Genomic DNA, 14145 nt, shown 5'->3' with positions numbered 1-14145 from the left:
TTTAAAAGAGTCTTTAGCTTCCTACGAGTCCTATTTAGGTAAATAGCCTTACTATCTTAGTAGGTACTCCTTCTTGCCTTACCTAGTGCGATACTATAGGATACGTTCTATAGACTATAGCTCCTTACTATCCGCTAGTATGTCTTCGTGTTCTGTAGGGGCTTCGTCCCCTTCGCGTAGATAGTACGGCTTAAGGAGGGATATATAGAAGGTGTTATAGATAGTGTAATAAGGTAGGAGCTACAACTAATAGGCCTATATGCCCTTAGCCTCTCGAATGCGGAATAGGCCGATGTATCTTAGTGCGAGCTTAGGCCTTGTTTTGCTATTAGGTAATAGGTATTTACGGATGCGGAGGTTCTTTGTGCTAAGTATAACTATATCGCCTTACTTAAAGGTTATTAGTATATAGCGCCTATCGTAGTAGGTCTTTTAGTACTCTTAAGCCTTTGTTAACTTCTCGGCTATTTTAGTATAGATTTCTCGCATCTTCTAAACCCTCTTAATAGCTGCTAGTGTTTCGGGTACTTAACGCGCTTCCCTTTCCTTACGCTCGGCTTCGAGCGATAGTAGGTCCTATAGTATAGCAGCATTCTAGCCTATTATAGCTATATAGGGCGAGATCTTAGTTAATAAATGTACACTATTGTTATACACGAATTCTATAGGCTATAGGAGGTTAACCCAATCCTCGGGGTTCTTATTAATATAGCTACGTAGGTACTGCTATAGGGTAGCATTCTGCCTCTCTGTCTAACCGTCAGTCTGTAGATAGAAGGCTGTTAACAGCCGATGCTTTAGTCTTAGCTATAAGCAAATCTCGCTCTAATAGTAAGATATAAATATCGAGCCCCTATCGGAGACTATCCCCTTAGGGGTTCCCTAATAGGTATAGAAGATGTCACTCTATAGCGCCTCTGCTATATTAATAGCAGTCTAGTCTTTCCGAGTAGGAATGTAGCGAGCACCCTTAGTAAAACGGTCTACAATAACTAGTATAGCGTTAAAGACGTCTTTGCTTTCTCTCCGCTTAGTAGGGGGAAGACCTATAATAAAGTCTATTGTAAGCTCTGCAAAAGGCTTCTTTAGAACAGGGAGTGAAGACAACTCGCTAAATAGTAAGTGCTTTAGTGCTTTAACTCGCTAGTATACTATATAGGTCTATATATACTCCTTTATATGCCGCTTACTATTTAGCTAGTAGTATGTGCGCGATAGTAACTCGTGCGACCTCTCTATGCTATAGTAACTAGCGAGCTTACTATTATAGTGCCTCTTTAAAAGCTCTTGTCTAATCGATTGTTTAGCGGGGACATAGTATCTGCCCTTAAACTTTAAATAACCTTTGTCGTCGATCGACTAATTACTTTTGCTAGATCGAGTCGTTCGCCTACTTATAAGCCTATTAATACGCTCGATAGCAAAGGCGTCCCTCTGCTAAGCACGCAACAGCTTATCTATAAACGATTAACTATCCCTATTTGTAAGGTTATTTAATAGCACCCTCGCTATTAAACGAGGTACGCATTATATATATCTAATAGCACTAGCAGCCGGAACTACTACAACCTCTTCTATAGTGCTGTCGCTATATAGGCTATTACTATAGATAGCAATGTCTTCAATCGAGTTATTATAGCTCGAGCGATCTACGTCCTTTCTTTTAACGTGCACTAGAAGAACGACAACTCCGCTATAGTATTTGTTATCGCCGCGGGGTCTAGAAGTCCGCTTATCCTACGCTTGCTTATTAATAATACAGGCTATAGCAATCTTATGCTATAGGGTTAGAAACAAAGAATTGATATATTAGGTCTCGCTATCGTAATTAGGTCGCCTCGATAGGCTATTAGTAGGGTTGCTTACGCCTAGCCGATATAATATATTAAAATCAAACCTAGCGAGGTAGACGGCCTATCTAGCCTATCGACCTATAACCCTAGTAACCTTAGTAATACTACGGAGGTTGTTATAGTCTGTATAGACCTAAATAGTATGCTATGCACTATCGAGATAGTGCCTCTAATGTTTAAAGGCCTCGATAATAGCTAGGAGCTCTTACTCGTAGGTCTCGTAGCGACGCTCTATATCGATTATCTTTCGTAAAAAGAAGGCAATTAGGTGCTAGTAATAGTCCTTATCTAATTGCTATAACATAATAGCCGATATAGCGAACTGTAAAGCGTTAGTCTTAATACGGATCTGCTTGCTTAGTATAAAATAGTGCAATAGGGGCACTTTAGTAAAGCGTTGCTTTAGACCGTTAAAAGCGGCTTGCGTTTTATTAGTCTATTTAAACTCTCTAGACGGGTTAGCCTTAGTTTTAGTAAGCTTAGTTAGGGGCATCACATGCCGTAAATAGCTCTTAATAAAGCGACGATAGAAATTAGCGAAGCCGAGGAACGACTATAGTTCCTTAATCGAAGTAGGAACAGGCTATTTAGTAATAGTCTTAATCCGATTAGGATTAGCCTTAACACCCTTAGTTAATACGAGGAAGCTAAGGAATAACACCTCTTTAGCAGCAAAGGTGCATTTAGAAGGTTTGTAATATAGTCTATAGGCTCGTAGGCGGTCGAGGACCTTACGTACTACGGCCTAGTGTTCTGCAATATTAGGTAAATGTGTGTAAACTAGGATGTTATCTAGGTAAACTATACAGAGATAGTCTAACAGGCCTAAAAGGGCTCGATTAATATAGGACTAGAATGTTATAGGGGCATTAGCTAGGCTAAATAGTATAACTAAGTATTCGAAATAGCTATAGCGAGTACGGAAGGCTGTTTTCTATTCGTTACCCTTACGAATGCGGATACGATAGTACGTATCCTTAATGTCTAGTATAGTATAGTAGTAAGCCCTAGAAAGGCGATCGAGGGTCTCATTAATAAGGGGGAGTAGATAGCGGTCTTTAATAGTAATAGCGTTAAGCCTACGATAGTCGATATATAGGCGTAGGCTACTATCCTTCTTTAGTACGAACAGGATAGGTATACTAGCAGGGCTGTTACTATACCGAATTCGACTATTAGCTAGGTTTTCCTCTAGGTACTTACGCAATATAGCAAGCTCTCGCTTACTAAGGTTGTAGAGGGGTCTAAAAGGGACCTCTTTGCCCTCTATAATATTAATCTTATAATCCGTCTCTTTAAACATAGGCAATGTCGATACTAAGTAGTGTTTGAACACCTTAATATAGGTCTCTCGGATAGGCTCTAGTATACGAGCAAGCTAATTAGGATTATTAGGGGGCATAGGTTTATCGTTATTACTACCGAGCAAATCGGCAGTCGGATTAGCTAAGGCTAAGGCTAGTATTAGGTTGCTAATAAACAGGACCCTAATATTATTAGGACACTCGCTAACATTAATATATTTAATGTCCTCCTTCCTAGCGATTCTAAATCGCTACTTCTAGAGGCCTAGGTCTATAGCTACAGCGTAGTACTTAAGAACAGGGTTGCTAATAATAATAGTAGCTCCCCTATATAGGTTGTCTATATCTACTACGTAGGCAGTAAAGTCTAGTAGGCGCTCATTTCCGAGGTCGTCCTTTAGAGCTATAGGAATATAGTAGGCCCTATAGGTTAAGTGCCGAGCGTTATTAAACTAAGCAAGGGTTAGTAGGTTAGTCTTCGGCAGTTGTCGAAGGTCTAATTGCTTAGCTAGGCGATAGCTAATAAGGGCACTAACTGAATTTCCTAGATCTAGTATAACCTTAGTTTAATAGGTAGTGCCCTTCGTGTCCTATATAAGGTAGGAGCGTATTATAGCTAGCACAATGTCGATAGTCTTACGCCGCACAAGGCTAATAGTTAGTGCGGCGCTTACTCTTTTTTCGACTAATTAAAAGAGCCGACTAGGGTAGCATTAGCGGCTAAAAGGTGTTTCCTATACTTAGCGGAAGCACGGTTAATTCGGGCCTAGTTCTTAGGTTTGTCGCATTAGCCTAGTAGATAGCTAGTACTATTACAATTGAAGCACTTTAATCCGGTTAGTAGACTGCCGTAGCTATTGTTATTAGTTAAGCGGTTAGCGTTGTAAGGATACGAGCCCCTTCTACGGCCCCTATCGCGGCCTCCTCTATATAGCCGGCGGCTACGGCCTCTTCTACGGTCGTTGTTACTGTTCCTATTGTTAGCGCTGTTGTCTTAGTAGGAACCTTGATTTCCTCCGCGGCTACTACGGTTGCTATAGTTAGTACTAGTTAGTCGGATCCTCGATTCTAGTCTTTATTAGAGTTAAACAGCTCGTTTAGCTGTTTCTACCTCGACTATGAATTGAATACATGTTAGGTTAGCCTATTTAAATACACGGCGGCGGTCCAATTCGAGAATAAGCTCCTACCTAAGCTTAGGGCGTATTTCGGAGATCTATATAGAATTAGTCTTAGCTAGGAGGTCATCCTCGAGGGTCTTTAAATAGGCCTCAAATAAGCGAGCCGATTAATTAGTCTTCTATTTAGCTCGAAGATATAGGTCCTAAGCATGTTATTGCCTTAGTATAGGGTTTCTAAGGGTGTCTAGTATAATAGTTTTGTAGGTCTGCTACTAAATAGCGGTCTAATCGTTAAGGGAGTCAAAATAGTTATCCTATATACGCTTTAGGTCGCTATTAATGTACTGCATAGCGTGTACGACTAAGGAATAGTCGTCTAGTAGCGCTCTTAGTACGTTGCGCTAGTTAAGTTTACAGTTACGAATGTAGTCGTTGTACTGCTTCCGACTAGAGCTATTAAATACGGTGCAGTCCTTAAGTTTAGCATCCTTCTTTTAGATAGGTAGTAAAGAAGGTCCTGCTGCTAGCTTAGTAGTAGTTGTTAGAGATTCCTAGAGGCAGCGAATCTCGAGAAGATTATCCTTTAGCTGTTATTCTTAACGCAAGGCAGTAAGCCTGTTTTAGGTAGCTTCTTAAAGCCTCGCTACTAGCTAGAGGCTAAAGGCCGGCTAGCTATATCGTCGATTAACAATGTTATTAAGAATGTCGTTAACAGGTAATTCTAGATTATTACCTAGAATTGCAGGTTCTTCTTTAATAGGTCCTATAGCAGGCTCTTCGGTAGGAGGCACTTTAGCAGGCACTTTAGCAGGAACTGTGCTACTAGCGTTGTTATTGCTAGCGCTACTAGCGATAGTACGGTTGTTATTTCGTAATAAGCCGGCTATTATAATAGGGGATAATACTAATAATATATTGTTAGCCCCTAAGATGCGGATATAGCGGAATTAGTAGATATTAGTCTAGTGCGATTGACTTAGTATAATAGGCCGTATAGAAGGCCTTGCTTAATAATTAGTACGGTTGTTTCGATAGAATAGTACGTATAGGTCCCGTTCTTCGGGCGCAATATAGTTAGATTAGTCTTATTCGTAGCTATACCGCTAAAAGCTTGAAATAAGGACTATCTAGCTGCTGCCCTTAAAGGGTAGATCGAATACTATATAAGAAGGGTTATATTAGTAGGTAGATAGGGTAGTAGTAGGTATAGGTAGTATTCGATAAGGATCTAGGAGGAGAGGGAGGAAGGCGGGAGAGTTAGCCTAACGCTAAGCGCCAAGCCCTGCCTAAGGCACTAAGACCCTAGCTTTACTCGGCCTAATTATATGCTAATTACGTATAGCCTCTTTAGCTCTAATATCGAGAGCCTTCTTCGGCGGAGCTAGTAACTACTATAGGCGACTCTATAACCTCCTTCTTAACCTCCTTCTTAACCTCCTTCTTAACCTCCTTCTATAGGAGGTTTATATCTACCCTTAAGTCCCTTACTACCTCTACGAGCCGGTTAACCTTAGCTATAAGTAGACTAATATTAAACTACTTCTTAAGTAGACTCGGCGGTTTAATTAGTGCTAGAAGTGTCTCTTTACTAAGCTTATAGCGACTTAGTCGACGGCGTATATAAGACAGCCGAAACTCGGTTAGTAGCTAATTAGTTATTAGAAGGTCTTAATTTATAGTCTATATAGTCTATATACTTGTCTTAATAGCGTACTTAGCGCTTCTATTATATGCCTTCTTCTATACCTTCTATACCTTTACTTAGTAGAGTTTAGACTATAGAACCTTTACTAGCGACGACTCGTAAGAGTGTCGGCTTCTTAACCTTAAGCTCTACTACGGCTAAATCCGAGCCCTAATCGGATACGATCGCTATTCGAGGGGCGATATAGTTTTGTATAGGGCTATACCGGATTTAGCACAGAAAGTGGAACCTAACAAGGGGATTGCCAGGGTAGGTGTTCGACGGACTTAACCACGGAGGCGGTTAAGGGGATGCTGCGACGAGCAGGCTTGGCGATTCGGCACGATTAGCTTGAGCCTAGCAGCGTTGATTGTGGGGTGACCCTTTTCCCTTGCTCAAACACGCGCTGGCCAAGCGCGTAATGATAATTTCAACTCCTGCTTGCAACTGAAGCACGCACTCTGCACTCCGCACTCCGCACTCCTCCTCGACGTGTCGCCCGGCTTTGCGACAGCGAGCATCCATTCTCGACCCCCCGGAACGCCCTTTGATGCATGTCATGACCATCGCCACCAAACGTCCATTGGAAGCCCACCCTGCACACCTTGCCAGTACCCACCGCCTACACCACAAGCTTGATTCAACCCGTACCCACCCACCCTCTGCCGCGTCCCAATTCTGCCCACCGCGCTGGAAAGAACGATCCAGAATGCATCATGGCCTCTGCACAGCCTTCGCGATATCTTTCTCAAAGAGAAAAGCATCGTTCTGACGAAATGCACAATACCCACCAACCACCCACCTCTCCCGCCCAAGATGCTAGCCATGCCGTTGCTAGGAGCAAATCGAGGTATCGACGAAAGCCAGGAGCTGCTGAGAGGGCCTCCGACCAGAGTCAAGCTTCGAAGCAGCACCCACCCGAGCTCCCCTCACGATATCATTCCAAGCGCCAGTCACCCAACCTTGCTGTCTACAAGGAGCAAATAGTACAGTCTCCACCAAGAGCACATCGAAGCACGAGCTCCAGCGGGAATGACAATGCACCACACATTACGCCTCCAGTAGCACTTGGAGCCGTCAACGAGAGTCTTGCAGGAAAGGGACGAACTCGCCCATCACCACCCACTTCACCACCCGAGCCTGCTCCCCTCGGAGAGCTCTTCCCACCTCCGAAGCCAGCAGAAGCGCCAGTGCGCGCTGATGGGCCTCCACAATCAGGTCAGATTCGCGCGACCAAGAGCATGACCGAGTTACCAGTCATGGACCACGAGAGTGTGGGCTGTTTCGGTGCCATTTTCAGGCGTAAGCATGCTGCTCCTCCAGGCGCAGAGTCCACCAATCTAGTGCAACGTCCGAAGACAGCCAAGCATGCACAACAAACGATAAGACCTGGTGGAGGTGGCATAGTGCCACTGTACGATGCTCCCGTCTCCGCCGTGAACTCTGGCAGTCGGCAGGTTATGGTGGAATGCGGAACTTCTAATCGATTATTCGCCGTCGAACATGATACTACTTGCGCCGAAATCCTGAAAAGCGCGGCAATCGTCATGTCAGAACGGATCGACATCAGATCAGCACTTCTGCTGGAGCATTATACCACGGTCGGCATACAACGACCGCTCCGCAGGTATGAAAGAATTCGCGATGTAATGAACACTTGGGACAGCGATAGACAGCACAGCCTGATTATCATCGATCCTGGCACAGGAAGTGTCGAACAGGAATTGACTCTTATCGGCGTGCCCAGCATGCCACCTGGCGAGACGTCTTGGTGGCTCTCACACTCCCAGAAGGTGGGCAAATGGCAAAAGCGATATGTGACAATGCTCGGTGACGGTCAGGTGATCCATATGAAGTCTCCTGACAGGTATAAGGAAGCTGAGAAGCTATGCCACTTGAACGATTTCGACATCTACACACCATTGATGGAGAGGCAGAAGAAGAAGATCAAGCCGCCGAAGAAGATGTGCTATGCGATCAAAAGTCAGCGGAAGACCGCTATGTTTGAGAACTCCAGCGACTTTGTCCACTTCTTCTCGACAGCCGACCGCGCGACCGGCGAACATTTCCATTCGACCATTCGGGCCTGGCGCAGCTGGTATCTGGTGAATATGTTAGGCCAGGGCAGGCCCAAGGAGGAGGAACAGCCTCAATCGCCTGCTGAAAGAGAGTCCCGCCATCGCTCGCCCAGTATTGATCGGCATGCAAATCCACGTCACCGCCCGCAGGAATCGATGGATTCTCATTATCAGCTTGGTAGTTTCAAGCCTCTGATCGATATGGACCAGTTCGACCGAAGGCCTCGTAGCTCCGGCTCGCAGCACGATCCCGGCTTCAGAAGATCATCAAACCCATTCGATACCCAACTCTCGCCGCAAAGGCGTGTGTCGACGAGAAGACAGCATCCTCCACCAGCACTGAACAACAAGGCGATCCTTGCAGATGACGAGCCGCTTGCGAATCTCAATCGTAGCACTTCGGTAAACAAGCGCACGCACTCTGCCGATCAGACAGAGTTCAAGGATACCGGTCTGCTCGGCCGCAAGTACTCTCAGCGTCGCCAGGAGAACGCCGATAGGGAAGCTCGCGAGCAACGAGCATTCACATCAGGGCCGAATCTTCTTCACGGAGGGCTGGCCGACGCTCGAGGCGATGGTTTGCAGAGGCAAAGTAGCACTCGCAGACACGTAAGCAACAACGAGATGAAGCGCTCCAGCTCTACAAGGAACACAAGCCAAGGCCGCCATCGATGCGATTCCTCGGAGCTGACTAGGTCCCATTCCCGCAGACAGCAGCCCAAGCCGTTGATAGACTTGACGCCCGAGTACAAAGAACCCCCTCAGCATTCTCAGAAGGGCCGCGCATTTGTGCCCCAGCATGTTGGAGCAGCAGGTCTCATCAAGAGTGCGACCTCTCCCGAAGATCCTTTGGGTATACCTTCGTCCACGGTGTTTCGTAGGGACAGAGAGCCAGCCGCCCAGCCGCCACCTAGTCCTCATAGCCCAGGGCTAGTAGACCTCACTCCCCAGCACAAGGAGCCAGTACATCACGTCCGCAAGGGAAAGGGGGTGTCGCCTGAGAATCATGATCCGAGAGGCCTGGTGATGAATGCATCCTCACGCGAGGACCCACTTGGCATTCGCCAAGAGACCGTGTTCAAGCCTGAAGGAAGACGACGCGAAGCATCGGGGTCTGGCTCGGGCGAATTCCATCCTGTGCGACGACAGAATTCGGTCAGGCAGAAGCCTGAAGGGTTTACTGGTGAAGGTCTCCTCGCATCTGCCGCGAACCGTCAAGGCTGGGGCACTGAAACCAAAGGTCGTGGCGTGATTGATGGTAGCCGCGCTGGAGGCAAACCACTTGTCGACCTTGAAGCAGATGGTACATTCGTCGAGGGTAGTCTGCTCAACAAGCAGCAGAGGGCTGAAGGGATCCCGAAGCCGATCATTGATCGTGAGAAGCGGGATGATTAAGTGAGCAATTTTTCATTTATTTGAACGCTGAGCGTATCGTTTGAAACGCATTGTATTTGCATTATTGTTGCAAGTTGTGAGTGACTTGCAAGCCTTGTTCAGCTTGTTATGATTATACGGCTGTACCCACATCAAGAGAGTAGTACCTAAGCAAGAAAGCGACAGACAAAGCAGACAGCGGGAGTAGTGTAGTGTAGTATAGTGTACCTGGTCGTAATGTGTATACCTTATGGGCCGACTATGAACCAAGACCTTACCGAATGCAATTTCGAGCCTTCTGACCTTCCGTCATGTAGGTGTGGGAATGGATCTCTGCACGGAACAAGCTGTCATAGGCTTGGAAAATTTTGATAACCAGAGACGTGAGAGGAACAGAAGAACTTTGTAGATAAATGCATCACTTGACAGCATCCGAATTTCTTTCGGCGTTGAAATGGGGTTCGTTTGGTATGGGAGCCACGGTGTGAATTCCATGTCCGAATCGAGTGTTGTGGTCGTACATGTATTCTGCTTCTGAACGAGGAGTTGCTATATGTCTGTCCACTAATGCCAAGATGGTGATAGGTCACATTTGGTATCGTTCCGTGGGTTGACTTTGCGGTAAGCAGGTATTGTTTCGATCAGGATGAGCCAAGATGATGAAAGGTACCAGACATTGTTGTCACACACCGGATCGGATCTCCATGGAAATTCGCTTTGCTCTATATCATTCATTCCGTTGGTGCGTCGCGGTCGGGGGCTGTCTTTCTTTTTTTCTTGTCTCATTGCAGTCTTTCGTTCATCAGTATGGGTCGAGGACGAGGCTCAGCACTGCCTCTTCGGCCGCTGAAGCGACGCGAAAGATCGCTTTCGCTGGACCGCAAGGTGAGCCGTCGCATTTTCCACCGTCCGAAGGCATCGAGCATGCGCATGTCGCTGTTCCAGCCTGGGTAACCCCTAAACCCGCTAACACGAACATACATCTAGCCACTCCACGATGCAAACGACTCGCAAATTCCAGATTCGCCTCCAGAAGACACGCACGATCCGGCGCCAAACAGCTATGCCTCGCACCCAGCACCAATCCAAAATCTTCCCACCGTCTCCGATATCCCTCGCGAACTGCGGCCCCAGGAGCAAAGACCAAAATCCACGTACGAGCAAGTCATCAAGTGCCGTAGAATCGAAGATCCCAGCAATCCAAACCCTCCCGATCCCCGCCGAATTGCTGCAACTCATCACATCCTTCGCTCCCCACAACAAGCCCAACCGCTCCGCTACTGGTTGACATATATCATTCCGATCCTCCTGCTCAGCATCACGGCCATCCTGATCACATTTTCTTTATACAGGAACCAGCGTGACCATGAATGTCTTCGCCTTGACATTGCGGATTCGAGAAATTTGCAGTGTGGGGATTATGTGGATGGGGGGGCGCAGTCGATGCCGAAATGTCATGGGTTGTCGATGATGAGGATTGGAAATGCGACGGCCAAGTTTGACGGGTTGGTTTGGAGGGCTTGGACTTTTGCTTATGCTTTTGGGGAGGAGACTTTTGCTTGTGCGAGTTTTTTTGACAGGTGGGAGTGTAGAGAGGTTGGGTGTGTGGGGGAGGAGTGTGAGGGGTTTGGAAATGTTTGTGTTGATGAGGGTGCGAGGGGGGAGGAGGACGAGGACGAGGACGAGAATGATGAGGATGACGATGACGATGACGATGAGGACTCTCCGCTTGGGAATGCACTTTGATCGAACTCTTCATCCAGGAGAGAAATTGTGGTAGGCGCGATTCTTGTCGAAATGTTCGGCGCTTTGAAGGTCCCGATGAGCTCTGCTATACGGATGTTCAAAGTCAGCCGGTGCGATTTCCGTTACCAGACTCGTAAAGTAAAGTGGTAATAGAGATACTTCTCAGATATTAGTATGCACTAGCAATCATCACTCTTGCAAGAGTTGAGAGCGTTCGCATTCTCCATTTACATATGAGATACACATCCATCCGGGCTAATTCTTGCTCTTTTGGCAAAACATAATACATTCAAGCTCGCGCCTACTCTTTGCTATCCGTTCCAGGACCGTGGGTATTCTACCAAATCGACTTCGTCATACACAGTGTGCCAACTTCAAGCGGCATGATTCACCTATTGGCCGGCAGCGGCCTGCTGGGCTGTGTTGGCATCTTCCTCTTGCACTTGACGTGGTCGCTGGAGTGCCTCGAAGGAGCCTGAACTTTGTTAGCGGGTCATCTTCAATTCGGACCTAGACAGATGCCTGGCATACGCTGAAGCAGATTGAGAGAAGTGCGCTTCTGGCCTTCGACCTCGTAAGTGTCCATCCTCGCCTCTGCCTCAACGAAGAGTTGTGTTCTGCACGCTTCTGTTAGTGCTGTTGATTTCTATATCTCTTCTCCAGAGCAGCGATCAAGCAGTTTGGAACGCGCGAAGCACGGCGATTGTGCTAGCGCATCCTATACAGCTTCTGCCTCATTCGTGTAGTGATAGACTGACCCTTTCGGCAGACTGAGCAGGAGATCTCTCTGTGGTCCGTCGTCGAGAAAGCTTGCGACCTTGAACCAGCTCACGCCTTGAACTCCGTTTTCATCTCTTGGACCCTTGTTTACGCCCAGCGCGTACTTGACGAGCTGACGTCCAGTGGATGTATCAACGAGCTCAGGCTGGTCAGCCAAACGGCCGATGAGCTGCATCTTCGCAAGTGGTCGGGCAGGGGTGGTGGAGAATGCGCGGGCTGCGCGTGGCACTTGGAAGCGGAGAGCCTGCATTGCGATTGCGATTTCGTGATTCCGTGATCTTTGCGACGTTCTGTATAGTATGTACAGCGATGAGAGTGTGCAAAGGGTGGTGTGTGTTGGTGTTGGTGATGGCGGTCGCCGTTTTGGAGGCCCAGCGACGCGGACGTTTCGAGCTTCTCCCTCGCCCGCCGCGTCTCATCACGTCCCATTTCCACGACTGACCAATCATCGCCGAGACCACCAAGGAAAACCAGAGTCTGATATTTGCTCATTACCGCTCTCCACTAGAGCATATATCCACTGCTTTCCCCATCTTCATGTCCTTTCTTCTGCGCTGATTCTCCAGGAACACACTCAACTCGTGCTGCAAGAAAGGGCGCAGACGAAACACCAAACACCTTGACACCTGGGAGCCCGGACTGAGTGAAACTGGACGTACACCTGCCACCACACAAGAACGCGGACTGCACACGCTACGAGATGGCCGGCGATACAGTCAGAGATCGCACCTGTGTCCGAACGTGCTGCTATACCTGGCTCTCTAGATGGCGCACGTGAGATCTACTTGCCGTGCCATGGGAGCATTTGACAGGAAACTCTTCTGATGGGAAAAACGGAGCCCTTCGCCAACTTCGCGGAACATCCTGCTGAAGACACGGCCATCGCGGCGTGATGCAGCAGAGGGTCCTTCCTTGGCGATTTATGTCGAAGTTGTATTATTGAAGCAGGGTGGTCAGCCATCGGGAGGGTGACTTCTCATTGCGTTATGCATGATGCAGCTCGTCAGGCCCTCTCGTGCTGACAATCCACTTCTTGACACTTCTTGCCTTGGAAGCGCGCATGGCTGCTGAGGTGCATCTATTTTAATTCTCCGAAGATCCAAGATCCTCTACGACTGCACGACATGGAGCAGGCCAACATGCAGCATGCACGCACGTCAGCACTTTACCACACTATTGAAAGGATCATGTATTCCACTGCGCGTTCGCCGTTCGGAGCAATTCTTCCTGCTGAGAAGCTTGAACCGACGTTCGCGCTCGATGCTGTGCCGGTCTTTCTCCAACAGCATTCGTGAGCACTGAGCAGAGATGAGCTCAGGAGTTCACGAAAACACTCGCATATTGAGTCGCATAAATGTGGCGCTTCAGGCCTTGGGTCCAGGCCTGGGAGATTGCTGCCGCAAACAAGCTCTGTCTACGCAAGAACGACAGCAACAGCTGCGGTTCTATCGGAAAACGAGACGTCGAGGGATCATGATTTGCAAACGTGCGACATCCGCAGGTTGTGTCGGCAGTGACATTCATATGATGACCGTTGCCGCCATCTCCGCGGCGAAAGACCGGTGAGGGCTTCAGCTGAGAAGCAACCTCAATCCTCCATTCGAGCTGTGGCTGTGGCGAAACATCACAACAACTCCTTCTCGGCCCTGATGACTCGTGGGAGCAGGAGCAGAGTTCTAATTTTGAACGCACAATTGTGTGAAGAATTTGTACGCACTATTGTTTTCGGGATTCGCTTCTGCCGGAGAGAGATCGCAAACGGACAACTCGCGTGGACAGCAGGGCTGTGGCCGACCTGAGACGGACCTCCATCATATACACCAATAAGCAATCTCGGCGAGTCATAAGCTACAAGTCTACCATGAGGTATTCTTGTATGTCAGGAAATTTAGCGTACCACTGTTTGCAACAGTGGTTTACTTCCGGAGGGCGTTATCCACTGACTTAGTATAGTTTGCCTAGTAATCGACGGTGCTTTTCCTATTCTAGTACCGTATTAACCTTCTCGGTTATACTTAGACCCCGCAGTGGTTCGGGTTGGTTTGGTTTGGTTTGCTAAGCCGAAACTCTAGTTTGGTTTAGGTTGGTTTGCTAAGCAACCACATAAGTAGCTGGTTCGAACTATATAATTTATCGGTTTTTAAGAAGTGTACGAATGTATACGTAGCTTCAAGCAAGCCCTTTATAAGACTTAGCAGTGTAGCC

The 14145-nt window shown here is 47.4% G+C and overlaps 6 protein-coding genes across 6 annotated transcripts; 4 read left to right on the top strand and 2 right to left on the bottom strand.

Annotated features, from left to right (window-relative positions):
• Window positions 1–753: 753 nt before the first annotated feature.
• On the bottom strand, window positions 754–6483 carry MYCFIDRAFT_175678 (uncharacterized protein; the record flags this gene model as incomplete). Its single annotated transcript, XM_007929372.1, has 5 exons — window positions 754–779; window positions 6201–6212; window positions 6258–6356; window positions 6398–6409; window positions 6444–6483. The coding sequence occupies 5 exons, from the start codon at window positions 6481–6483 to the stop codon at window positions 754–756; spliced, it is 189 nt and encodes a 62-aa protein (XP_007927563.1).
• A 195-nt stretch (window positions 6484–6678) lies between these two features.
• MYCFIDRAFT_197340 (uncharacterized protein) lies at window positions 6679–9435 on the top strand (the record flags this gene model as incomplete). Its single annotated transcript, XM_007929371.1, has 1 exon — window positions 6679–9435. One exon carries the CDS (start codon window positions 6679–6681, stop codon window positions 9433–9435), a length of 2757 nt encoding a protein of 918 aa, XP_007927562.1.
• Window positions 9436–10221: 786 nt separating this feature from the next.
• Window positions 10222–11160, top strand: MYCFIDRAFT_197339 (uncharacterized protein; the record flags this gene model as incomplete). Its single annotated transcript, XM_007929370.1, has 2 exons — window positions 10222–10299; window positions 10402–11160. The coding sequence occupies 2 exons, from the start codon at window positions 10222–10224 to the stop codon at window positions 11158–11160; spliced, it is 837 nt and encodes a 278-aa protein (XP_007927561.1).
• A 170-nt stretch (window positions 11161–11330) lies between these two features.
• Window positions 11331–12316, bottom strand: MYCFIDRAFT_49593 (uncharacterized protein). Its single transcript, XM_007928838.1, has 3 exons — window positions 11919–12316; window positions 11692–11777; window positions 11331–11635 (listed from the first exon to the last, which is right to left on the bottom strand). Exons 1-3 carry the CDS (start codon window positions 12188–12190, stop codon window positions 11553–11555), a joined length of 441 nt encoding a protein of 146 aa, XP_007927029.1. The 5' UTR covers window positions 12191–12316; the 3' UTR covers window positions 11331–11552.
• A 197-nt stretch (window positions 12317–12513) lies between these two features.
• On the top strand, window positions 12514–13921 carry MYCFIDRAFT_183028 (uncharacterized protein). Its single transcript, XM_007929369.1, has one exon. The coding sequence runs from the start codon at window positions 13065–13067 to the stop codon at window positions 13233–13235; it is 171 nt and encodes a 56-aa protein (XP_007927560.1). The 5' UTR covers window positions 12514–13064; the 3' UTR covers window positions 13236–13921.
• Window positions 12514–13922, top strand: MYCFIDRAFT_211547 (uncharacterized protein). Its single transcript, XM_007929368.1, has one exon. It carries the CDS (start codon window positions 13249–13251, stop codon window positions 13504–13506), a length of 258 nt encoding a protein of 85 aa, XP_007927559.1. The 5' UTR covers window positions 12514–13248; the 3' UTR covers window positions 13507–13922.
• The last annotated feature ends 223 nt before the right edge of the window (window positions 13923–14145 follow it).

Source organism: Pseudocercospora fijiensis, assembly GCF_000340215.1.
Source record: "Pseudocercospora fijiensis CIRAD86 unplaced genomic scaffold MYCFIscaffold_5, whole genome shotgun sequence".
NCBI lineage: Eukaryota > Fungi > Ascomycota > Dothideomycetes > Mycosphaerellales > Mycosphaerellaceae > Pseudocercospora > Pseudocercospora fijiensis.
This window is presented reverse-complemented; position numbering and strand designations above follow the sequence as displayed.

Coding starts and splice junctions, on each gene's coding strand:
- MYCFIDRAFT_49593 (XM_007928838.1), bottom strand. CDS start 12,190: ATGCAGGCTCTCCGCTTCCAAGTGCCACGCGCAGCCCGCGCATTCTCC. Junction 11,778..11,918: donor CTGCTCAGTCTGCCGAAAGG/GTCAGTCTATCA, acceptor AGAAGCGTGCAG/AACACAACTCTTCGTTGAGG. Junction 11,636..11,691: donor TTCTCTCAATCTGCTTCAGC/GTATGCCAGGCA, acceptor AACAAAGTTCAG/GCTCCTTCGAGGCACTCCAG.
- MYCFIDRAFT_183028 (XM_007929369.1), top strand. CDS start 13,065: ATGGAGCAGGCCAACATGCAGCATGCACGCACGTCAGCACTTTACCAC.
- MYCFIDRAFT_211547 (XM_007929368.1), top strand. CDS start 13,249: ATGAGCTCAGGAGTTCACGAAAACACTCGCATATTGAGTCGCATAAAT.